The sequence below is a fragment of the Penicillium mononematosum genome, assembly GCF_028829835.1.
Source record: "Penicillium mononematosum strain IBT 11891 chromosome Unknown utg000003l:1.0-8172316.0:1.0-8177699.0, whole genome shotgun sequence".
Lineage (NCBI taxonomy): Eukaryota > Fungi > Ascomycota > Eurotiomycetes > Eurotiales > Aspergillaceae > Penicillium > Penicillium mononematosum.
In genome coordinates this window covers 3256707-3279982 of record NW_026643273.1, presented here as the reverse complement: position 1 = coordinate 3279982, position 23276 = coordinate 3256707, and the positions used below count along the sequence as shown (strand labels likewise).

Genomic DNA, 23276 nt, shown 5'->3' with positions numbered 1-23276 from the left:
AGCAAAAGAGATCCAACCAAATAAGAGATAGAGCCAGCAGAACTAGACAAGGGACGTGTAAATTGGCGAGCGCGCAAAACACTGCTACCCTGTAGCTCTTCGGAGGCCTGTCGGGATCTTGAAGGCGGAAAATTAGTGTGGCCGAAAGTCGCCACTGATAAGATAAGGCGGTATGCTCAATTTATTGACTGTTGAAAAGTCTTAGCACCCCTATGGCCCCATGTATATACCGCCTTCCTGTATGGTCTACACCGCCGTATAATATGCGCTAATAATTGAATACAGCTGGTTTGAATGTATGGGGGATTTTAACTGGCAGAATTCTATGTGATCAAGGTGTGGGGCAGGTGTTAACATTTTTGGACTGTAGCACCTGGGCGCGCGATCAGATCAGTGAGACTTCATAGTCGATTTATGGTGACGGAATAATAGTAAATGCCGGAAAATCAAGAGGTGAATGCAAGCCGAGAAAGACGCACAATTGATCAAAAAGGAACAATAATGAGATCCATAGGTATTAGGTACTGAGTATTGGAGATCGGTTTTATACATCTAATATACATATTTCCTGTTGTACATATTCATCACTCTCTGGGAACTTCTGTGTCATAGTAGGACTCAGTTGAATCAGGCTCCGAGTCGTCCAAGTCGGGGGATGGGCCCTCCTCCTCGCCCTCTGCCTCTGGTGACGGCTCATATAATGAGAGTTCAGAGTCAGACGATGCACCCTCTGCACTCTCTGCACCTTCCGCAACCTCTGAAGCAGCCTCTTCGGGCAGATTGATTTCCATCTGCTCTCCTTCACCGGAGGGGTTCATCCAGTCTCCAGCAACTCCCATACGTTCCTGCTCCAACAACTGTTTCTGCAGCGCAATCTGGCGCTTCAGAGAAGCACCCTTCCGCAGCCTCTTGTTAGCAGAGAATTCAGTCAATGCCCGAACCATCCGCTCTTCAACAAGTTCCTTGACATGGCTTGCCAGGGTTCGGTCAGTGAAGACACCACCAAAACGGAAACTGAGCCACAGGTACAAGATAACTGCCCTATGAAGGCTCTCCAGATCATGCAAATAGTCGTTGCTGCCAGAAACGGGCTGCTCGATAACTTCCAGGTTAAGATACGCGATGTCCAACAGTCGTCCCTCATGGTGTTCGGCTACGCAGTCGGCCATAGCACCAGTAACATCACGCGAGCCTGAACTTTTACGGTCCATTGGAGAAACCATGAACTTTAACTGGTCCTCGAATGGTAGTCCTTTCACAGTGTCGATGATTTCGGCGTTTTCCAACTGACTGCTAGGATCACACAAGAAGAACAAAGGGCCGACCTTGGCAATTTCCAAGACCCGCTTGATCAGATATTCGAAAGGTACACCTGGTGGGAAGTAGGCTGCGAATTTCCGGAAAACAGATTCTGGAGGGAAAATACCCGCCGCACTCAGCGGTGGGGGCTCCAACTTCATAGCCTGCTGGATATATGGAAGGTCAACCTCTTCGAGACAGGAGATCAGGCCCACGTTAGGCTCATCATTTGTGCTTTCTTTGGCATTGGCTGGACGATATCGACCAGCGCGCCCACCAATTTGTTTGATCTCAGGGACAGTGAGTCGTTGAAGTCCAGCCGGAACACGTTTGACGAGGGTGTCAAATATAACACGCTTGCAGCTCCTATCGTGGGTTAGTATGGAAGCGCAAAATATTATCAGGGAGGGCAGAACTCACAGATTAAGACCCATACCGATCGCGTCACTTGCCACGAGGAAGTCATAGTCATTTTCTGGGTCATTGAATAGGTTCGCCTGTTGTGTCCGAATCTCTGCTGGCAGACCACCGTAAACGATGGCAGCGCGTCTTCCGGTAGTCTTCTCGATATCTGCCTTCATGGCATGTATACCTTTCCGGGAGAATACGACTACACAGTCACCTTTTTCCAGGCTATTGAGATTACCCTTTAAACTGTGCGGCATCACTTCCAGGGCGTTCAAACGTTCGTAGCGGTGGACCTCCAATTTGTCTCCCGTGAGTGCACATAGCTCCCGAATCAGCGGTATCGCACGGGTCTCACCGCACAGGTGCAGTTCGGTGGCTTGAGCACCAAGGAAAGCTCGAGTCCATGCCCATCCTCTTGATGAGTTAGCAATCATTTGGATCTCATCGATCACGCCAACATCATATTCCTGCCCTAGGCTGACCATTTCCACGGTGTTGCTAGTAATACGCGGCACTTGATCATCATCGGGAAATTTGACATCGTCACCAGTGACGAGACTGCATGGAACCCCATCGGCCTTAAATCGATGATATACTTCTTGCGCGAGCAATCTCAGCGGACCTGCATAGAATCCATTTTTGCTTTTCGCCAGCCGTTGCAGCGCATGGTAGGTCTTTCCGGAATTCGTCGGTCCAACATGGAGATGGATTGTTCGCTGCATCGAGCGTGCGCGCGGATACCACTCGGCTGGCCATCGAAGGTCGGCCACTTCTTGCTGTGCTTCTAAAATGGGTGCTGAAAACCTAGCAGTGATGTTTTCCGAATACTGCATGTATTCCACCTCCTCCCGCAGACCCTGAAGTCCGGAGGCAAGGTAGGCCTTTTGCAGCGCTACCTTAATATGCCGAAGGGGTCCCCATTGTGCGGATGCCTTCTTATCATCTGATTTGCAGGCATTTTTTATTTGGCGCTCAAATTGAGTCCATCCTTCTAGCGATTCGCCTGACTTGTTCAACTTGCTGTATACATCGCGTAGGGTTGCTTCCACCAGTTCGTTGAAATCTCGTGCAGCCGCAATATCCTGTCGTATGGACCTTCCGGGGGAGCCCCCCCACAAGTGTTTTGCCTTTTTTTGTGTCCGATTTCCTGTCCGGGGAGATTGCGGATTTGGCCTTTTTCGATCGTTGTAGAATCGATGTTGTAGTGAAGGGTCGTACAGCGAAACGAGTCAAGGGTCGCAAAGCGCAGAGGGAACGACTACCGGCAGTCCATGGCTGCATTCCTGGACGACGGGGGGTTCCAATCCCGTAGAAAGGAACAATTCGGGGGGGCAAAGAGGGTCGAACAGTTGCTTAACAAAGAGAAGTAGAGAGTATCAAGGGACATAGGAGACAAACCCAAAAAGTTCCCTTATCGACCCGCTCCACTTTAAAGCTCCAATGGTGGGGAAAACCATCTTCCCTTCATATACCTCAGACGGCCACCTCTCCTCTCCCTAGTTCCCTTGTGAACATCTCGTCAATCTTCCTTACTATCTGTTGTTTTATTTCTTCCTTTTTGTCCAAATCCTCACCCTGAAGCCCCAAGTTGTGGGCTGCCCGCCAGCATGGGCTCCTCGATAATTAACATTCAACGCGACTGTGGGTGACTACTTCTACTACCTCTTCCAAAGAACCCCTGCTGATCTTGAACTGTCTGGAATAGTTATACTGAACACAATCCGCAATGCCGGTGGCAACGAGGTGAGCCCGACCCCTCCGATTAACCCCTCTACCGCGGATACTGACGGCGCCCTCCCCCCCTAATAGTGGAAAGTCTTGGTGGTGGATGAGGCCAGCAAGAAATTGGTCGAAGGCGCTGTCAAGGAGGAAGAAATTCTCAATCTCAATGTTTCTAGTGAGCTCGTCTTGTGGTTTGCGACTCAAGCGATTTCACTAATGCCACTCTGTAGATGTTGAGCAGCTCGAACATCGACGACCGCCCAATCCCGATATGGATGCGTTGTACATATTGTCCCCGGAGTCGTACGTGGTCGACTGTCTGATGGCAGATTTTGAGGTGGGCCGATACAGAAAGGCATTCTTGGTGTGGACTTCATGTTAGTGGGCCGATGAACCCAAGGTCTTTGCGACGTCATTCCACTCACACAGCTTATAGACCTCGATCCGCAGCAGCGATCTCGGCTTGACCGGTCCCAAATGGCGCGCGAGCGAATTGCGGACTTTTACACTATGAACATCAATTTCTACCCCAGAGAATCGCGCTTGATCACATTCCGGGATCCGTGGAGCTTCCCGGTGCTCTTCCACCCTGGCTGCAACAATTTGATTCGGCATCATTTGGAAGAATTGGCCCAGAAGGTATGATATACTCTCCGAGTACACCAATTGAACTTGCTGACGTTGAATCAAGGTCGTCTCTCTTTGCGCTTCCCTGGGCGAGTACCCTGTAATTCGGTACTATCGGCCTCGATCTCCGACTCATGAGGCCGGAGTTATGTGCTCTCACTTGGCGCGCTTCATTCAAAATGAATTGGATCAGTTCGCGCAGTACCAGCGTGACTTCCCGCCTCAAACAAACCGCCCCCGAGGCGTACTGCTCGTAGTAGACCGTTCCATGGACTTGCTCGCGCCACTTCTTCACGAGTTTACATACCAGGCCATGGTCCACGATCTTCTTCCTGTCACAGATGGAGACAAGGTCACCTACAAGACAGTTTTAAACCAGGGCACCAGAAATGAGGAGACCAAGGAGATGGATATCGGCGAGCATGATCGAGTCTGGGTGGACTATCGCCATATGCACATGAAGGACGTGCTTGGGAAACTGGGCGAGGACTTTGCCAAATTCCGAGCAGCACACCCTCAATTCGCCGAAGAGTGAGTTTCAACAGGTCGTCCCTATACTAGAGTCGGACTACTAACTTGGGATTTTAGTAATGACAAGCACAACGTGAACACCATCAAGGATATGTTGGGCGGACTGACAGAATTCCAAGAGGGCAAGAGTGCCTACACGCTGCACCTCAACATGGCACAAGAGTGTATGAACTACTTCCAGTCCCGCAAACTCTTGGAAGTGAGCTCCACCGAGCAGTCATTCGCCACGGGTCTGGATGAGAACTACAAAAAGGCAAAGAACTTAGCAGCGCAGCTCGTACAGCTCCTTGATGACGACTCCGTCATACAACCAGATCGACTTCGATTAATACTCCTGTACATCATCTATCGTGGTGGATTGCTAGGTGGTGACATTCGCAAACTCATGGCGCACGCTGGACTCCCATCAAAGGACGGCGCAGTGATTGCCAACCTCGACCTCCTTGGAGTTCGTGTCGAGAAGCCTCTCAAAGACGAAAAGCCACCAGTGCAACCTCTTTTCACCCGACGAAACCCACCACCTGAATCAGAGGAGCTCAGCCTGAGTCGGTATGAGCTGGCTCTCAAGCAGATGCTCGAAGACCAGCTTCAGGGCAATCTGGACGCGACTTCCTTCCCCTTCACCCGCCCGCACACCGAGACGGACAGCGCCATAGCTGCCCAAGAAATGCAGTCACAGCAGGCGTCTTTGCGCAGTGCAAAACCTACCTGGGCACGCACAAGATCCGTCGATCAGCCCCGGCAGCGCATAATTGTCTTTATGGCCGGTGGTGCCACCTACGGCGAGTCACGAGCCTGTTACGAAGTCTCAGCGGCATACAACCGGGACGTCTACCTTGCCACGACGCACATGCTGACCCCAGGTCTCTTCCTTCGCCAGGTAGGCGACCTTAGTGTTGACCGGCGTCGTCTCGACCTCCCAGCGGACCGCCCCAAACCTACCGCTCCGGCCCATCTCTTCGAGCGCGAGGCCCCTCCGGCCCCCAATCCGCCGCCACAGAAGAAGCCCGTCTCAACAGCACACCTCAATCCACCAGCTCCTCCAGAGGCGATGATGGCTGGTATGTCAATAAGCTCAAACGGAAGCGGAAACAGCCCTGCCTCATCTGGCAACGGGAAGCACGACAAGAAGGATAAGGATAAAAAGGAGAAGGATAAAAAGGAGAAGAAGGAGAAAAAATACCGTTTCTTCAAGTAGCCTTCTCCATTTCCGTTTCTCTTGATCCCGCCCTGTTTCCTGTGTCCTGCTGTCCCTGTCCAGCGCTTTTGTGATACCATTCTTTTCCTTGTCTTTCTGTTGGTCTGGTCTGGTCCCGAGCATTCAAGGCGCTATTCTCAGCGGTTTTTCATTTCTTTCCTATGATGGGTCTTATAAAGACCCAAGTCATGGGAGTATTTTCACTGCACTACAATTTATGCTAGGTAGAATCTGGACACCAGTTTCAAGTTACTGTACCTAGCACACGGTAAATATTCAAGCCAAGCATTCAACAGAGACAAATGCTGTATCTCCAATTGAAAGTGATATCCACATAAGACAACATTATGTACAGAATAACCGAATAACAAATAGGGTATCATCAAACGTAAGTATAAAAAGAAAGATAGTCAATCTCCACCATCCACAAAATCCACCACCTAAACCCCCTCCCCAAGATACTTCGAAACCTCATCATTCTGATAAAAAGCCTTCCTGATCCTCTCCGCCCTCTTCTTATCCTCCGCAGCTTTATTCCGCGCCTGCTTAGAATTAAGCTTCTGCACCTTCACTGGCGGCGCCGGTCTAGGCGGCAGCGGATCTCCATCCCGATCAAGACCCGTCCCCAACCCAGCCGTATCACGCTTGATGCGAGGTTTGATAGGTTCACGAATACCCTCACGGCCCGATGCACCGAGCCCCAGCCTACTATCAGGATCCCAGCCGTAGGTAGAGAGGTATCGGAGACCTGTGCGCGTGCGGTCGAGATGCGACGGCGGGTGGGAGTGAGTGAGGCAGATTTGGTGCGCGAGAGAGGCTTCGTGTCGGGCCCTTTGGTCTGTTGTGTCTCCTGGTGCTTGTGATGGGATAGGTAGCTTGCACACGTCGCAGTATTCTGGTGCGGGCGCTGTGGGTGGAGGCGGGATGATATCTGAGGCTGGCGGCGCGGAGTGTGTGCGGATTGGTGGTGACGACGGCGCGTGTTGGATTGGTGTGTTTGGTGATGTGTTTGGGGCTGGTTGGCTCATCACAATAGAGAGGTATTTGTCTGCGATGCTGGTGCCGGAGGAAGAGGAGGGAGTTGGAGCAGTTGTGGTGTCTAGATTGGAGGAACGCACGAACTGCACGCGTTTGCGCCGGATGCCGGAGCTGAAGGGGCGCTGTTGTTCTGGTGGGAGGAAGTAGTCTTCGTCTTCGGAGGCCATGGTTGGGATTGGTAGAGCTGTGAAGGCAAGGGAAGAAAGAAGAGAAGTTGGGGGGGCGGAGCGGAATTAGAGAGTGGCGATAAGAGATAAGCGGAGGTACGTGTACGTTGGAGAAATCCCTTTGGACACACACCTGTCCTCTCTCCCCCATCTTCCCATCTCAACTAAATATGCCCATCCCCATCATTGCCCAGGGTCTCCGGGATGGCATCTCGTCAATCCCACATGCCTGGACAGTCCTCCGCATAGCACCATGGGTGCTAGCCCTCGCAGCACTGAAATACTATTTCGAAGGAGCCCGCAACGGCTCCGAGCGAATGATGCGATCAAAAGTTATAATGGTAACGGTAAGACATTCCCCAACACCACACCACTGCCCAATTAGCCAAGCTAACAAAAAAAACCATCAGGGCGGAACCTCCGGGATAGGCGCAGAAGTAGTCCGCGAGCTCGCAACCCGCGGCGCCCAAGTAATCCTGCTAACCCGGCAACCACCCTCCGACCTCTTCCTCTCCGAATACATCGACGACCTCCGCACCAGCACAAAAAACCCTCTAATCTACGCCGAACAAGTGGATCTCTCCTCCCTACACTCAATCCGCACCTTCGCAACAAAATGGATCGACAACATCCCACCCCGCCGACTAGACTGTATAATTCTCGCAGGCGGGACAGCCGAGCCCTCCAGACCCCGCGCCCTAACAATAGACGGCATCGACCCAGAATGGCAAACGAATTACCTCGCCAACTTCCACCTCCTCAGCATCCTCAGCCCAGCCCTACGCGCGCAGCCCGCCCACCGCGACGTGCGCGTGATCTTCGCAACGTGCTCGAGCTACATCGGCGCCGACTTCAGCAAGCTGGACTCTGTGACACGGGGGAAGCAGAAGGTGGTATCGAAGCGCACGAAGACTTCTCCCCCGCTGTACGCGCAGCCCAAGGGCGTGTATGCGCTCAGCAAGCTTGCGCTGACTATCTTTGCGCACTCGTTCCAGCGGCATTTGAATGCGTACGAGAGGCCGGATAGTCTGCCGCCTTGTACGCGGGTTATCGTTGTTGATCCTGGGTTGACGCGGACTCCGGGCATGCGGCGCTGGTTGACTGGTGGGTCGTTGTGGGGTCTTGCGTTGTACTTGCTCACCTGGCCTATTTGGTGGCTGCTGTTGAAGTCGCCTGTGCAGGGTGCGCAGAGTATCCTTTATGCGGCCATGGAGCAGCAGTATGGGCGGGGTGAGGGTGGGTGGTTGATTAAGGAGTGTCGGGAGATGGATTATGCGCGGACTGATGTACGGAGTGATGAGGTTGGGAAGAAGCTTTGGGAGTTTAGTGGGAAAATGGTTGAAGAGGCGGAGAAGGAGAGTGCTGTTATGAGGGCTTTGGAGAAGAAGGAGGCTGAGGTTGAGAAGCAGAAGGTTGAGGCTGAGAAGGCGAAGCAGGAGGCGGCTGAGATAAGGGGAAGAAGACTGATGGGTCGAGGAGGAGTCGGAAAGCTCAGAAATAAGTGAGAAATGTATACCCGTTTTGTAGGTATGGCATGATATGATATATAGACGGAATTGAGGGCTGTACTCTACTGTGATAAGAGAACAAGCTCGAACTTATAGACCAAGCATCACAAAAAAGGAAATTCGTTTCATGTATTCTACCAACTAGATCCAAGACTTCTATATCAACAAAGGCAAGATCATCACAAACCACAAAACACTTGCTATATCAGGACCCGAAGTAAATTTACTTCTTAAGCTGAGCGAGGAGCTCAGCAGGGGGCTCCTGGCGGTAACCCTGGGGGTTGTTCTTAGTCCAGAGCCAGAGATCCTCGCAAGCCTGCTCGAGGGTGCGCTCAGCCTTCCAGCCGAGCTCGGTGTTAGCGCGGGTGGGGTTGGCAGTGAGGTTGAGGACATCGCCAGCGCGACGGGGAGCAACCTCGTAGGGCTGGTCCTTCCCGACAGCGGCGGAGAAGGCGCGGATCATCTCGTAGACAGTGCTGCCCTTGCCGGTACCCAAGTTCCAGGCGCGCACACCGGGGTTGTTGGCGCGCAGGTAGTTCAGGGCCTTGAGGTGGCCGTCTGCGAGATCCAGGATGTGGATGTAATCACGGATGGCAGTACCGTCGTGCGAGGCGTAGTCTAGGGTGGTATTAGCTTAGGGACCTAGGTAATATGGAGGGGAGAGGGGGTTGGCATACCATCACCGAAGACCATCAACTTCTCGCGCTTGCCAGTGGCAACCTGGGCAAGCAGAGGGAGCAGGTTGTAGGGGACACCCTGGGGGTCCTCACCCATGATACCGCTGGGGTGGGCACCGGCGGGGTTGAAGTAGCGGAGCAGAGCGCCATTCCACTTCTTGGCCTCGGCCTCGTTGCCGGCCTTGATGGCGTTGTTGCGCTGGGCGTTGATAACGTCGGTGATGGCGGTCTCAACAGCGAACTTGGTGTTGCCGTAGGGGTTGGTAGGACCCAAAGGGCAGTCCTCGGGGATGGGGATCATGTTGGGGAAGCGGGTGGCATCGCCGTAGACGGTGGCGGAGCTGGAGAAGACAATGTTGGTGACATTGTGCTTGACCATGGAGCGCAGGAGGTTGATGGTGCCGTAAACATTAACCAGGTAGTAGTCCAGGGGCTTCTCGCCGGACTCGCCAACGGCCTGAATCGGGGCAATTGCATTAGCTATTGGATCATGCTATACGGTTTATGTTTTCTTAGTCCGTGAAGATACCCACCTTCAGGGCAGCGAAGTGGATAACGCTGTCAATGTCGGGGTGAGCCTCGAACACCTTGTCGAAGCCGTTCTCCTCGGTGACATCGAGCTGGATGAACTCAGCCTTCTTGCCACAGATAAGCTCAACACGCTTGAGAGCCTCGGGCGAAGAGTTGTACAGGTTGTCGGCAACGACGACCTTGTAGCCAGCCTCGAGGAGAGCGAGGGTGGTGAACGAGCCAATGTAGCCCGTGCCACTATGCGGGGAATTAGTTGTAGTTCAAGTATAAGATTCCCAAATAATGAATTTAACTACTTACCCAGCAACAAGAACTGAACCAGAAGGCATGATTAAATTTCGTGTGATAATTGAGGGTAGAAAGATAGTACGCGGAGAGTCCGGAGTATACAAGGGGACGAGGGGCAGCTTTTAAGGGGAAATTGGGTGGGGGGGGACCCGGTGTGTCTTTCACACGTGGAGATGCGATGATGCGGCCTGTTGGTTTTTTATATTCAACTTGTTTTATGTTTATTCATGAGTGTTGTTATATTGATCTGCATGTTTTCACCTCTAATTTCCCTTTTTCTCCCAATTGAGGCTATTAGCCATTGTTGATCCGGACATTATGTACAAAGTATGTGGTGTGACCGAGATCGTGGCAGTGAAAACAGCCCTGAGTCTCGAAACGGGCAAAGATATGCAAAGATTTGCATGCAAAGAGAAATTGAATTCCCGTATTCCCTGTATTCCCCTGGAACTCCTGAATTTCCTGCAAACATCGTTTCAGTGCCGAATAGAGACAGACATCTGCAAGGGGTTCGGTCCGTTCCCGGTGACCTCTCGGCATATTATTTACTGGCGTCGAATATAGAACATTGAACTGAAATTGGTATTGGGAAAAAAAAATAAAATAAACCGGGTTCAGGTAAAATAATACAACCTGATTTGGGGCCCCGTATTCCCTGTAGATGGTAGATAGTGTGTTGCATTTCAGCAACATTTCCCATGAGACCGAGACTCAAAGCCTCATAGATCTTCTCATTCATCCAAGTCCGGATGAGCTTGGAAGTGGTGGTTAACATGCCAAGGGCAAAATCAAAATCGAAATAGCTCAGAAAATAACTGGCTATTTTTTTTTAACCAAGGAGCTCAACGTCCAGACCAATGGCCCGCATGAAAAGGTTGACGTTGTTCAGACGCTGACTGCCCATGTCGGCAGGAAGGGTCTTGCTATATCCCACGGTTTCCATGACACGGTCCCTATAAGGAATTGATTAGCACTGTTTCTGCGTATCACTAGATCAAACCGGAAACACTTACTTCACGGCAATAACCAGACGTTGTTGTTGCTCAGGACTGGCGCCAATGCCCACGGCGGCAAGGAACTGCCACACATACATATCGTCACCGGAGCTGATCGATCCGGGGAAAATGTCATTCAATCCGAGTTCCAAGGTATCAAATAACACATTGAACTTCTCAACCCACTGCTGCCAATCGTGCTCGGAAGCCTGACCGGCCTCCTTGACGATCTCGGCACGACTGAGCAACATGGTCAAAATGCCCAATCCGACCTTGGTGCGAGCGACGCTCTGCACATGGGTTTGGTTAATGACCAATCCCAAAAGGCCAATAATAATGTTGAATGGTGCCTCGTTCACATATCCCAAAAGGCAGGGCATGACGGCCAATGAGAACAGGTCAATAGCTTCGCGCACACCGAGCGATGGCTGGGCCTCACCCGGTACGGGCTGAGCAAGACGGACCACATCTAAGCTATCCAGGTGGACAACAATCATGGTGAGGATAGTGACACGCTGTTCCTGGTCAATGTGACGGAAGATGCGAGGAATGGCCTTCTTGCCCTTGGGGTATGACAAGAATGCGATAAAGGGGTGGGGTGTCGTCGAGTTGGGCACAATTGGTTCCATCACTTTCAATGACCGCCACAACTTCTGGTTCAGCGAGTGAAGCTTCTGTCTCCATTCCATGTGCTCTTGGATTGCCTCGGCGTCGCCTTCCTCGGGGGGTGGCGGCATCGTGCGCTCCATATCTTCCATTGCCATCAATGCACTGTAAACACCTTCGAGATTCGTAAGGATCGACTTGCGGTCACTGAGACTCAGATCCGACTGCTTCTTGGGCTTAGGTCCCTCTGAGCTATCAGGGCGCTTAATATTCAGCATCGGCTTGGGCGCCTTGGCATTGCTAAATGAGATCTTGCCCAAGCTGCCCTCGATAATGAGCTGCTTATTCTTGGGCTTGGCCTTAGCCGCCTCTACGGCACGCTGGACCTGCTGCTGCATTCGCTGCATGTGGTTATCGGCGCTCTGGAAATTGCCCCGACGGTGCCCACCGAGACGGTTACCTGTTTGGAGCAGATAAGTCTGGGCGAAATGACCAAGGGGCTGGTGGGGGTGTTGGCGCGGTGCGCCACGGATCTGGCTGTACACCTGGTAGTAGAAGTCCTCCGCCAGCACGGCCTCGGGATCTGAATCTGCGACATTTCCAGCAGCCGCAACCAGCTGTTGCAACTGGATACGGGTGATGAAATTCTTGTCCTGCGGTGTCATCAAACCATTGCCTCGGGAAAGGAGGAAGATCTTGTGGTTGCGCTTTGCCCGCTTAGCATCTTCCACCAAATAAGCCTGACGTTGCTCTTCCGTGAGATGCATGAGTTGCTGCGGGTTAGTGATCACCGGCATTCCATTGTTGGAGACCCGGCTAAGCGGCCCTTGCTGATGTGGAAGAGGTTGCGGGGGCTGGGGTTGCTGAGGGCGCTGGGCCTGGGGTGGACCAGCATGGCGCGGGCCAGGAGGCGGCATGTTTTGCGGGGGGGAGATTGGCGTTCTGCATCATATGCAACGGCCCACCAGGTGGCATGTGTCCAGGCCCACCATAAAGCTCTGGCATACCAGGGGGTGGGTGTGGTATTTGCGGGGGTAGGTGGCCCTGTTTCATCTGTGCTTGGATGAACTCTGGCGGCACCGGAGGGAACCCATCAGGAAGCGTCTGGAGGTGCTGGAGCTGAGGTGGGTACTGAGGCTGCTCCACCATGGATCGCATAAAGGCTTCTGCGGCTGGAGTCGCAGTATTATGACCATGAAAACGCATCTGTGCCTCGACCTCTTCCAAGCTCATCATCTTCCGGCTCGGGGCAGCGGCAGCGGCAGCTGGTTCAGGTTTCTTCTGCGAGACACCCCAGACACTAGATTTGGCTTGCAAGTCTGGAATATAATCGGGATCGGAGTACTTCTCATATCCAGAGCGCTTAGTGGTCTGGGTGGCGGCCGGCTGAACAGGAACTTGGGCGGGCTGCTGAGCGACTCGAGCTGCATTGGGATTTTGTAGGCTAAAGCGAACTTGCTCCTCGCCAATGGCATCAGAAACCTGGGCAGTTTTCCCAAAGAAATCAAAGTCTCTGCCGACGGATGTATCGGCGCCCGTTCCGCCAAACGTGTCATCGTTGAACTCGTCCTGGTCGTCGGAAAGCTGATCTCCAAGACCATCGTAGGTATCCTCAAAATCGATCCTAGATGATAATAAGTACAATGGCCCATTCCAAGCCATTAGGGAAAAAAGATAAGCTCACACGTCGTCATCTCCCAGCGCATTCGCTCGAGCAATGTCGGCAAAGGGATCTGGGTTTTCGAAGAACCCCTTAGCCCCAGTACCGTCACGGTCCCTGGGTAGGGTGGTATCAAATCCAAAGAAAGCCATCCTCTGGATGAAGAATGAGAAAGAGGTGGGGGAGGGTGAATAGCTTAGTGGGGGGGAAGTTGAGGAAAGGTGCGATCGATGGACGGGAAGTTCTGGAGTGCGGATGCCTCAGGCAGCAAGTGATTTTTTGCCAAGCCACGGTGTCGATCTTCTGTGATGTGCAGCTTTCAACTTCTTTGGGATATGGAAAGAGATATCTAAGATTAAGAGGAGATAAGATATTATAGGGCTATCTGAGGATTTAGAATATACGTGGTAATACTTTGGAAAACTCTCTACAACATACATAACGTATATACTCGGAATAGTAACAATAATAAGTCAACAACATACCTAGGTATAGGGATACTACTCAGTACTTATATATTGTACGGAGTATAACGAGAATCATTTCCCTTTTACTTCTCTTTTATAAGTGGATTTGACATCATCTCCAAGATCGAATCACGGATCTTAACCCACCTACTCTAATAATATCCCCTGAGCACGAGAATGTCTCAAATTGGGTGACACCCCAGTGGCTGAAAGCGGCTGTCATTGTCTTGCGCGGCCTTTGATCTTTCCACCTTTAATCTCTTCTTGCCCCCCCCCCCTAAAACCATTCGGAATTTCCACCACTGACTTCTCCGTTTTGCTTCTGTCTCATCCTCCATTGATGTCGCTCGCTTTTTGATCTGGATTGGTTCCCACTGCGCCGATCTGACCTGTCTTGTTGCCTTGCCACTTAACGGGGAATCATCCTTATTCCTCCTCCCCCCACATCACCATGTCTATCACTATTCGATATGCGCGCTACTTACTCTTTGCCGTCATAGTGAGTCTTTCTTTTATGCCAATGAATACTCGTTGCTAACATTGAGTAGGGATTGGCGGTCTTCTTCTTCGTCTCAAAATCCTCCATCCCGATTCCTACCACCGCGTTAACCACACCTACACCCAAGGCCCCCACATACGACTCAGTCAAGTCACAAAAACCGCAAGTTATCGGTCCACACCATGGCAAACGTGTAAATGCCACCTTTGTCACCCTCGCGCGCAACTCCGACCTTTGGGACATGGTCAAGTCCATTCGAACAGTCGAAGACCGTTTCAACCACAACTACAACTATGATTGGGTGTTCCTGAACGACGACGAGTTCGATGATGAGTTCAAGAAATTGACCACCGCACTGGTTTCAGGCAAAACCCATTATGGTGTCATCCCCAAGGAACACTGGTCGTACCCAGAGTGGATCGACCAGGACAAGGCCCAAGAAGCGCGACAGGAGATGGACCGCAAGAAGATCATTTACGGCGGTTCGGAGAGTTACCGCCATATGTGCCGTTATGAGTCTGGGTTCTTCTTCCGCCACCCACTCATGATGAACTATGAGTACTACTGGCGCGTTGAGCCTAGCATTGAGCTCTACTGTGATATCGACTCCGATCCGTTCCGCTTCATGAAGGAGAACAACAAGAAGTACAGCTTTGTCATCAGTCTGTACGAGTATGGGGCGACCATTCCTTCGCTGTGGGATAGCGTGAAGAAGTTCACAGGCAACCACCCCGAGCATGTTTCTGAAGGAAATGCCATGGAATTCATCAGCAACGACGGTGGAGAAACATACAACAACTGCCACTTCGTAAGTACTTCAAATTGGTTGTGACTTCGACCTCGCTAACCTTTCTACCAGTGGTCGAACTTTGAAATTGGCAGCTTGGAGTGGCTGCGGTCCGACGCATACATTGATTATTTCACGTCTTTGGACAAGGATGGTGGCTTCTTCTATGAGCGATGGGGCGACGCACCGGTTCACTCTATTGCCGCTTCTCTGATGTTGAAGAAGGAGGAAATCCACTTCTGGGATGAGATTGCCTACTACCATGTCCCATTCACACATTGCCCCACGGATGAAAAGAAACGCCTGGACTTGAGGTGTTCCTGCCAACCGAAGGATAACTTCGACTGGAAAGATTATTCTTGTATGCTCATACCCCTCTGGCCTATACCAATGCAAAGCTAATTATGACACAGGCACCAAGCATTGGTTCGATATCACCAAGATGGAGAAGCCGAACGGATGGGAGAAGAAATACGACTGATTTACACCTCTTGTTCACGTTCTCTCGGTCCCTCTGGGTCTATCCACGGATGGTCCAGTCGTTTCGTTTCCTTACTAGCGACAATGCGCGGGTCGGTTGTCTCGTCCTGATATGAAGCGCTGCACATTTAGAGGCTGACAGTGTCACCCATTTGCGCGGCAACTACAAAACCGGTAAAATCTCCGTCCGCCCGCTCTGCTCGGGTGGATAACATACCTGAATGAAGCAATATGCTATTCGATTTTACCACGCTTGGGCAAAAACCTGCAGGTATAACCTTGAAACTGTTTCGTTTTGATTCCCATTATCGCGTTACCCCAGGATGTTTTACTTCTATGTCTGACATGTGTTACTATGGCGTTCATCCTTTTTTGGGGGCTTGTTTCGTTGCATGGGTACGGAGTAAAGTGATATTCCCGGAACCATTTTCTATACCTCTAAAATTTCGAAGGTATCAATACAGTTGACTTTAGTGAGGTTAAACATTGAAAGGGATGATATGATAATAAACAGTCGCAATCCGTAGTGTTACATGCAAATATGAACAGAAAGAGGTTGCTCTCCGAAGAGCAAAGAGCCAAATCCCAGTAGCCTAACGAGGCTATTCTCTTATACAGCAGCTGATCAAACAAGGTCAAAATTGTATAATCTCACAGCAGGTCACGATCAACCTGTATCCCCGAACCCATCTTAGTTGGTCTTCGGCTTCTTTGTACCGTACTTCGAGCGACTCGTCATACGGCTTCCAACACCACCCTAGTAGCATACAATCAGTAAAAGATCTAGAAAGACATACACCCGGACGTGGGTATATCGAAACAGAAGCCAAAAAAGGACTTACCAAATCCATTCCACCACGAACAAGGGTATACTTCACACCAGGACAATCCTGAGCACGTCCACCACGGACCAGGACAACACTATGCTGCTGGATATTGTGGCCTGTACAAGAAAATTAGCCAAAATCTCCGTAATAAAAAGCCAGCGCTGCAAAAGAATCCAAAGAATCCTATTTCCAGCACCTTTCCAATCCAATCCAGTTCAATCGCAAGTAAATCTTACCTTCACCAGGAATATAAGCAGTAATAACCTTGCCAGAACTCAACCGCACTCTTGCAACCTTCCTCTCACCAGAGTTAGGTTTCTTAGGCTTGGTAACACCAGTCTTAAGACAAACGCCCTTCAACCCAGGCGTACCCTTCAACGCAGGGGATCCACCCCGACGAGCCCGCTGTCCAGTACGAATACCGCGCCGGACCTGGTTGTACGTAGCGCGGATGATAGGCGAGCTAGAGAATTGCCGCTTTGGCACTGCGGAGAAGCCGACGGCGGCTGTGCGGAAGACGGGGTGGAAGTTGAGGCGGGAGGTGATGGGGGATTGTTTCGAGGCGAAGGTAGCGGGTGATGTGGTGATGGTGCGGCAGAGGGGCGAGGAGATCGCAGGACGGTGAATCAGAGTCCGTAGGGCCCGAAGGGCTATTGGGGAGAGTAATTGAGACATGTTAGGTGGTGTGAGGTGTGCGTTCGTTTCTCCTTTCGCTGTCGAGAATATCGCGATAGAATTGAGTTGGCCGGCGGAAGTGGAGGGCACGTGATTGGATGGGTTGGTGTTGCGTTGTTGGTTTCTCTCGTCTGCCGGAGGAGCTGGCCGCGCTGCTTCTCTCTGCCTGAAGCATCATCGGTGGTTGTCATCCTGCATCCTCCCTTTGCTCTTGTTTCTACTTTTCTATCTTCTTTTTGAGCTCTGAATAAACATCCAGGCTTATCCAATCTGTGATCTCGAGCCTTGAAGCCGACATTCTACCATTATCCATCCGTAATCATGGTATGTTATCAAGCTACGGACCCGGGACATCACCTGGAGTCCAGCCCATAAGCAAAGCATCTAGAACCCCCATTCCCAACGCAAACGCTACCAAACTCTATCCTGAATTCCCTCAATCGAACCCATCCAAGTTCTAAACACATAAAACTAACAAAACCCCAGTCCCTCCGCATCGCCCCCCCAAGCGGCAACGCAACACAAACGAGCAACCTCACAACCCGGCAACAAGCAAGCCTCCAGGCACCCCGCCCATCCAAAGGCGCCCCTTCCGCCCCGGACTCCCCGACACGCTCCGCAACAAGCTCACGCAGCCCGCCACCGCGCACGCGTCGTCGACGAACTCCAGCGGCGAGGTCCCGTCATCTACGCACCCACTCGAGGCACGACTTCTCGCGTGGCGGGCTACACAGGACGCCATGAAGATGGAGGGACTGCGTCGAGCGTACGGGATTGCGGAGCCTGTTCGTCGCGGGATGGAGTTGAAGATCGTTCGGGATGGGACTTTCCGGCCTGCTGTGCTTGGCGGTGTGCGGGGTGGGAATGTTCATGAGGATATTCTTGTTATTGGGGGTCGGGATAGTGAGGTTCAGTGGGAGGATATTTACCACGGTAAGTTGCGTATGGGGTGGTTTGGGGTTTGGGATTGGATGGTTTTGGCTGACATCGTTTCTGATTTAGGTGATGACCTCCGTGAGCCGCCTGCTTTCCATGATGAGATGGAGAAGAGACTCAAGATGGATTTCTAATGGCTTTGATGATATGGTGTTCTTTTGTTTCTCTGCTTTTCTATGTCGATGTGTTCTACTATTCTCCTCTTACGTCCCTCGTCATACTCCTACCTTATGTCGTCAGATAGAATGATAGATCACTGGACTTGATGCTTTCCGGTGTGTCTGTCTGTTATCAAGGCAGTGCGGTACACTCGGTATATTGAATCAATCCATGGTCTATTTCAACCAACCAAGCAGTCTTGTAGGACCACCAGTCGTGGTATTAGAGGTTTCTACCGTATGAGTAAAGCGACTCGAATTGATCGTCCCTCGAACGCCTGACTAGCAATTCAACCAAGACTGCGGGAATATATAGGCACCTTAGAAGTTATTTAATATATGACAAAGAAACCTGTCAACCTTCTCCAAAACACCCTATACACTACGACTAACCACCATAAGCAGCTAGAAAACCGAGCAAAAGGAATGAAACGCGAAAGAAATGAGAGAAAGAAAAGGAGGGGTCAAAGTCGTAAGTACACGAAAGTCCATGAGGAAACGAACCATACGGGGCACACGATAGAGCACAAAGCAAAGGATAGTCGGATAGGAGGGGGTATATATCGAGAAATCGGGGTAAGAATAATGGTGACAGCAATGCGAAAAGCAAAGAAGAATCTCAAATCGAGCCCTCGGAAGACAGGTCGGAAAGGAAACACGAAGCACTCCGATAGAAAAGATCCATGGATAGATGAATGAGGCCCGCATGCAGACGATATGGCGATGATAGAACAAGCGGATGGCCGAAGCACAGAAATAAGACAAGCAAGTCGAAACCCATGGTCCAGGATGGAGGTCCAGTCAGGAAAAAAAAAAGTCCAAACGCCGCTTCCAGAGCGCCCATGTTGGCTCGGCAAAACAGGGATGTTGATCCTGCATCCAGGCAGAATTAGTCGAATCGCTGCAATGACAGGTAGAGGGTGGAGAGGTTGGCGGAATATGGGCAAGGATGGAAAGGTCGGGTATCGGGGTGGAAGGATGTAAGCAGCAAACAGCATTGTCGGTAGCAGGTTGTCCCACGCTTCAGACCCGTAACTGCCCAGGCGGGGCAGCGAGGTTATAGAATCACGCATCGACATCCAGGGCTGCGCTCATTGGCTTCGCCCTCCCGGCTGTACTGTGCCTTGGCTCCCTTTGCGTCTTCCTCGTCGACGACTTCTTGCGGCTTAACGGTCATGTGGACGACGTTTGGATGTTCCTTGCTGAACTTGGAGTCTGGTCGGTTTATTAGTATCAGAGTCTATAGCCATAGAAACGATGCGATCATGAGAAAGAAACATACCAGAAATAGGTGACTTATCATCCAACAACTTCCCGAACGAGATAAGACGGATAGAGCTCGGTGACGAGGGACGGGTCTCCCAATCTGCGACGACATCGTTAGCTTACCCGTTCTCATCCCACGACATCTCACATCAAGATATGTTCTGGCCATCCGATGCCCATATAGAGGACTAGATCAGGGGTGAAACACTTACCAGATCTCCATTCGCGCCAGATTAACTCCTTAAGCGTGTAGACGCTCATCAAGAACGGGTCGAAATTCTCAACATTAACCGATCGCTTCCTTAGATATTTCCCATCGATCGTAAATGGGTGCCGCGACCCCGTTGTCAATAGCAGTGTGATCGCCAGCGACGGACCAGCATCCTCCTCGACTTCCTTCCCGGAACCGTCATCGGAGTGCTCCGTTGAGGTCTCGGGCGCTGTCTTTGGCTCTTCGGTCTCCATTGAAGGCGGTGTAGTGGGTTGTGCCAGCGCAACAGCGAGTGTGTTGTCGACAGTTTGAGGAGGGTTGGTGGTAGGTGACGTTGTCACGGGGGCGGATTCGCTTTTGCCACTACTGGGTCCAGTTGCGGGGTGGACCTGGGTCTGGTTCGCGGGTGTTTGATCATGGACGGATGGGATGGACGTATCAGCAGAGAGGTCTGGTTGGGGTTGGAGCTCTGTGGTTGGTGCTGTGGTCTGTTGATCCTGCGGAGATGTTGTGACCGGGGGTGGGTTGGTATCTCTGCTGTTTTCCCCCGACTCCGGCTGATCGGTTGTAGACATTTTAGGATGCCCCGATGGCAGATAATGATTGACTTTAACCCCGTCGGGAAAAGGGGCACTGTCAACGGAGGGGTTTGGAAAGGAAAGGTATTCCGTGAGAGCTGGAACGGGAGGAGATGGAGGGAGAGATGCAGATGTGAGGAGTCAAGACTAAGCGGGAGGCGCAAGATAATCAAACTACAACTGTTGTAGTGTGGGAATGGCTGTACATATACCCCCCCAAATGATCTTATTTTAATATTCGAATAGGTTGAAGAGGGAGAAAGAAGGCAAAAGGGGATCTGCAAGCCTAACAGACTTCGTGACCCTGGTTTGAACTGTCTCGGGACTAAAATCTTTCCCCTATTTTTGGGTCAAAGGGGAAAAAATTGAAACGTGCTAAATAATTTAGTATAGCTTAGTGTCATATACAACGTATAAAAATCAAGAATATCAATTGAAGATCCGGGGGAATAATTATAATCTTGTATGCTACTCCGTACGTTAATGCTATGTAGATCTGGACATGTCTGGATAGTTGCATGAAAAAGACAGGTCACTTTCTCCACATGTGTAGCTCTGTACTCTCTGTACTCTCTGTACGACGATTGGGATCTCATGACTACATATGTATCATACGGAGCATGCAGTTGTCGCTGTTTCAATTGTCTCACTGTCATGGAAAAATGTAAGTGTATTCTGTATTCATTATCTCATAGACTAGGTATCGTGAAGCTGAAGAATATTACCTGCACATCTCATTCCCTTGAGAGCTGTCCCGTCTCGATTGAAATACCTGACAAACAGACCGCGGTCGTACACAGGGAGGCCATCGGGAAAAAAGAACGGGCAGCCCTCGGCCAAGCATGGGACTCGTGGTGCATATGCAGGGGGAATAAGTTTGAAGATAGAGATGCAGATAGGTGGATACTGGTGGAGCGGGTAGGGGAAGTAAAAGATAGGGAGATCTGAGTTAAAGTCGATCTTTCAGCCGTGATTCGTGCAATTAATTATCCTACAGGCCTGTGTATGTTTCTGGAGGGTCCGGCCCAGGATGCAATAGGGGAGAGAGGCTAAGCTGGTAGCCGAAACACGTTGTTGATCAGTCATGGGGATACTGGTTGCCTTGTTTCAAAAACCGCAGAGCAACCTAGACCCAACCGGCATACTGCTCCAACATTTCGTTTTTCGCACCTTCGGACCCGTGCTGCACGCCTAGCAGTCGTACGTTGCCGATCTTGCCTCCAAAGTCATCCTCGATCGTGCTCGTCCAGTTCGCAAGATGATCTCTCAGACGCGCAATTACAGTGGGATCATCCCGGATCAGGAGCGCGATGGCATCGTATCCTCCAGCCCCCGGGACAACACCGCCAATGACACCTTCGATCTCTGAAACACTGTCTAGCAGCTCGGTCTGTACACTGGGTTCAATGGGGACGCCCGTCCGGCGGGTCAATGTGCGGATATGCTGGCGTGTTCGCTGAATAAGGGTGCGGATATCAGAAAAGTCGCCTTCAGGATTGGCATCGGGGTGTTGGGCCTGGCGCTTAAGCTCTTGGCGCAGTCGCTCATTGTTGTTCTGGAGGCTAGCCCAGAGAATATCCGCTTCCTTGCGGTTATTATTCCGCCATTCGAGAACCTTCTTGACCATAGAGGGCGTCTGGGAACCACAGTCCACGTCGCACAGAACCAGCTGCATCCCACGGGGGAGCTGCATGCCAAAGTCCACACACTCGGTGTCCCATGGATGCTCGGGATCAGAGTCCTCCACGATAGGGAACAGGCGCTCCTCGAAACCAGCCGAGCCTACATCGCCGAGGGACTCCAGGATTGACGGCGAGAAACGTCGGTAGAGGCACGAACCGTAGACCGCGCTGGCAACGTCGAATCCAGATCCGACCTTACCCTGGGCTGCGCAGTGGGCCGCTTGAGCGAGGTTGTGGAGTTTATCCCGACCAGCACCTAGGTCCTCCGGCTGCATGGTGCGGTGAATGACCAAGGCGGAGACAAGCGCAGTAACGAGAGCAGCTGAAGAGCCCAATCCTGTCTTGTGGGCTTCGAAAAGAGGAACGCCGAAATTGACAAAGCGCCCACCACGTCCCCGCGACGCCGTACGCCTGGAGGCAGCGGTTTCCGAGTAGTAGTCGCTATCAGCCATGATGGTGACAGACAGGGACCCGAAGTCCTTGGAGTCAGCAACGTAGCTGATATAAGTCAATGCATAGTTAAGAGAGGTCTCGACAAAGGGGTTTCGCGGTCTAAAGAGAAGCAAGGTGATGTTAGTCAATGAATCTCGCGCAAAGAGAGGGTGACAGCTAAGCATACCCATCTCCCTTCTGGATGACCTTCACACCCCCACCATTCCCGCATCGCTGCACACCATATTCCCACACCGCATCGAGAAACTGCGGGGAACGCACAACAACGGTGTCCTCCCCATCCTGGTCCTCAGCGCCCGAATTAGATGGCGCTTCGGCGCCAGGAGCAGACCCAGATCCTGACACCCCGCGGCGGTGACCCCTCCTCAGCTGCTGGACAATAACATGGATGCGGGCATCGAGCGCAAATACGGTGCCCGTGTAACCGCGGTCTAGCACGAGATAGCCACCGGTTAAGAGGACCTTGCCCGGCGCAGACAGCGCTGTGACGGAAGACGGTAAAGGAGACATGGAGTACTGGTAGATTGGAGATACGGTTGTTGTGGGGAGAAAAAAAGGCCGGGATCTACGGGGCGCTTGGAGATTATGGAGGGACTGCCCCGCGGTCACGGGGGTTTGTTTGGAAGGAGTAGATTGGAATAGTGCAGATAAGATTTGCTGGGCTTACGCTGCCATGCAGACGCAGCTCAAAGGAGACTTGAACATTTCCCAGATTCTAGAGGGGTACAATGGTGTATGGAATTCTCCTAATGGGGACTAGTGGAGATATTACAAGCCCAGACTTGCCCAGGTGTTTTAAGAATATAAGCTGTGTGTGTGCAGATGATCTCTTGTAGATAGAAAATGCTGTTCCTCACATCAAATGGGTTCTATAGTGTAATGGTCATCACTCTGGTTTCTGATACCAGCAATCCCGGTTCGATCCCGGGTAGGACCTTTTCTTTTTCTTCTTAGTTTTTTTATACCATCCTCTATGGTTTCGTAGAGGACTTTGACTTGGTT

General features: G+C 51.5%; 12 protein-coding genes across 12 annotated transcripts; 4 read left to right on the top strand and 8 right to left on the bottom strand.

Moving 5' to 3' along the window:
• Positions 1 to 584: 584 nt before the first annotated feature.
• On the bottom strand, positions 585 to 2988 carry N7519_006228 (ATP-dependent RNA helicase SUV3; the record flags this gene model as incomplete). The annotated part of the gene is made up of 3 exons (XM_057293004.1): positions 585 to 1665; positions 1720 to 2789; positions 2926 to 2988. The coding sequence occupies 3 exons, from the start codon at positions 2986 to 2988 to the stop codon at positions 585 to 587; spliced, it is 2214 nt and encodes a 737-aa protein (XP_057147815.1).
• A 326-nt stretch (positions 2989 to 3314) lies between these two features.
• Positions 3315 to 5785, top strand: N7519_006227 (Sec1 family protein; the record flags this gene model as incomplete). Its single annotated transcript, XM_057293003.1, has 7 exons — positions 3315 to 3348; positions 3413 to 3450; positions 3517 to 3604; positions 3660 to 3806; positions 3866 to 4068; positions 4121 to 4587; positions 4645 to 5785. 7 exons carry the CDS (start codon positions 3315 to 3317, stop codon positions 5783 to 5785), a joined length of 2118 nt encoding a protein of 705 aa, XP_057147814.1.
• A 440-nt stretch (positions 5786 to 6225) lies between these two features.
• On the bottom strand, positions 6226 to 6990 carry N7519_006226 (putative G-patch domain protein; the record flags this gene model as incomplete). Its single annotated transcript, XM_057293002.1, has 1 exon — positions 6226 to 6990. The coding sequence occupies one exon, from the start codon at positions 6988 to 6990 to the stop codon at positions 6226 to 6228; it is 765 nt and encodes a 254-aa protein (XP_057147813.1).
• A 170-nt stretch (positions 6991 to 7160) lies between these two features.
• Positions 7161 to 8495, top strand: N7519_006225 (putative oxidoreductase; the record flags this gene model as incomplete). The annotated part of the gene is made up of 2 exons (XM_057293001.1): positions 7161 to 7337; positions 7401 to 8495. 2 exons carry the CDS (start codon positions 7161 to 7163, stop codon positions 8493 to 8495), a joined length of 1272 nt encoding a protein of 423 aa, XP_057147812.1.
• Positions 8496 to 8721: 226 nt separating this feature from the next.
• Positions 8722 to 10035, bottom strand: N7519_006224 (NAD-dependent epimerase/dehydratase family protein; the record flags this gene model as incomplete). The annotated part of the gene is made up of 4 exons (XM_057293000.1): positions 8722 to 9116; positions 9176 to 9632; positions 9709 to 9943; positions 10007 to 10035. 4 exons carry the CDS (start codon positions 10033 to 10035, stop codon positions 8722 to 8724), a joined length of 1116 nt encoding a protein of 371 aa, XP_057147811.1.
• A 788-nt stretch (positions 10036 to 10823) lies between these two features.
• On the bottom strand, positions 10824 to 12392 carry N7519_006223 (deadenylation-dependent mRNA-decapping factor PAT1; the record flags this gene model as incomplete). The annotated part of the gene is made up of 2 exons (XM_057292999.1): positions 10824 to 10947; positions 11008 to 12392. The coding sequence occupies 2 exons, from the start codon at positions 12390 to 12392 to the stop codon at positions 10824 to 10826; spliced, it is 1509 nt and encodes a 502-aa protein (XP_057147810.1).
• A 19-nt stretch (positions 12393 to 12411) lies between these two features.
• N7519_006222 (uncharacterized protein) lies at positions 12412 to 13407 on the bottom strand (the record flags this gene model as incomplete). The annotated part of the gene is made up of 2 exons (XM_057292998.1): positions 12412 to 13219; positions 13280 to 13407. 2 exons carry the CDS (start codon positions 13405 to 13407, stop codon positions 12412 to 12414), a joined length of 936 nt encoding a protein of 311 aa, XP_057147809.1.
• Positions 13408 to 14173: 766 nt separating this feature from the next.
• N7519_006221 (glycosyltransferase family 15 protein) lies at positions 14174 to 15489 on the top strand (the record flags this gene model as incomplete). Its single annotated transcript, XM_057292997.1, has 4 exons — positions 14174 to 14221; positions 14271 to 15029; positions 15081 to 15369; positions 15422 to 15489. 4 exons carry the CDS (start codon positions 14174 to 14176, stop codon positions 15487 to 15489), a joined length of 1164 nt encoding a protein of 387 aa, XP_057147808.1.
• A 690-nt stretch (positions 15490 to 16179) lies between these two features.
• N7519_006220 (mitochondrial 37S ribosomal protein uS12m) lies at positions 16180 to 16990 on the bottom strand (the record flags this gene model as incomplete). Its single annotated transcript, XM_057292996.1, has 3 exons — positions 16180 to 16245; positions 16331 to 16431; positions 16552 to 16990. 3 exons carry the CDS (start codon positions 16988 to 16990, stop codon positions 16180 to 16182), a joined length of 606 nt encoding a protein of 201 aa, XP_057147807.1.
• A 321-nt stretch (positions 16991 to 17311) lies between these two features.
• N7519_006219 (proteasome maturation protein) lies at positions 17312 to 18060 on the top strand (the record flags this gene model as incomplete). The annotated part of the gene is made up of 3 exons (XM_057292995.1): positions 17312 to 17314; positions 17500 to 17923; positions 17993 to 18060. 3 exons carry the CDS (start codon positions 17312 to 17314, stop codon positions 18058 to 18060), a joined length of 495 nt encoding a protein of 164 aa, XP_057147806.1.
• Positions 18061 to 19141: 1081 nt separating this feature from the next.
• N7519_006218 (uncharacterized protein) lies at positions 19142 to 20136 on the bottom strand (the record flags this gene model as incomplete). Its single annotated transcript, XM_057292994.1, has 3 exons — positions 19142 to 19299; positions 19367 to 19450; positions 19563 to 20136. 3 exons carry the CDS (start codon positions 20134 to 20136, stop codon positions 19142 to 19144), a joined length of 816 nt encoding a protein of 271 aa, XP_057147805.1.
• A 1129-nt stretch (positions 20137 to 21265) lies between these two features.
• Positions 21266 to 22784, bottom strand: erg8 (phosphomevalonate kinase; the record flags this gene model as incomplete). The annotated part of the gene is made up of 2 exons (XM_057292993.1): positions 21266 to 22373; positions 22441 to 22784. The coding sequence occupies 2 exons, from the start codon at positions 22782 to 22784 to the stop codon at positions 21266 to 21268; spliced, it is 1452 nt and encodes a 483-aa protein (XP_057147804.1).
• Positions 22785 to 23276: the final 492 nt, after the last annotated feature.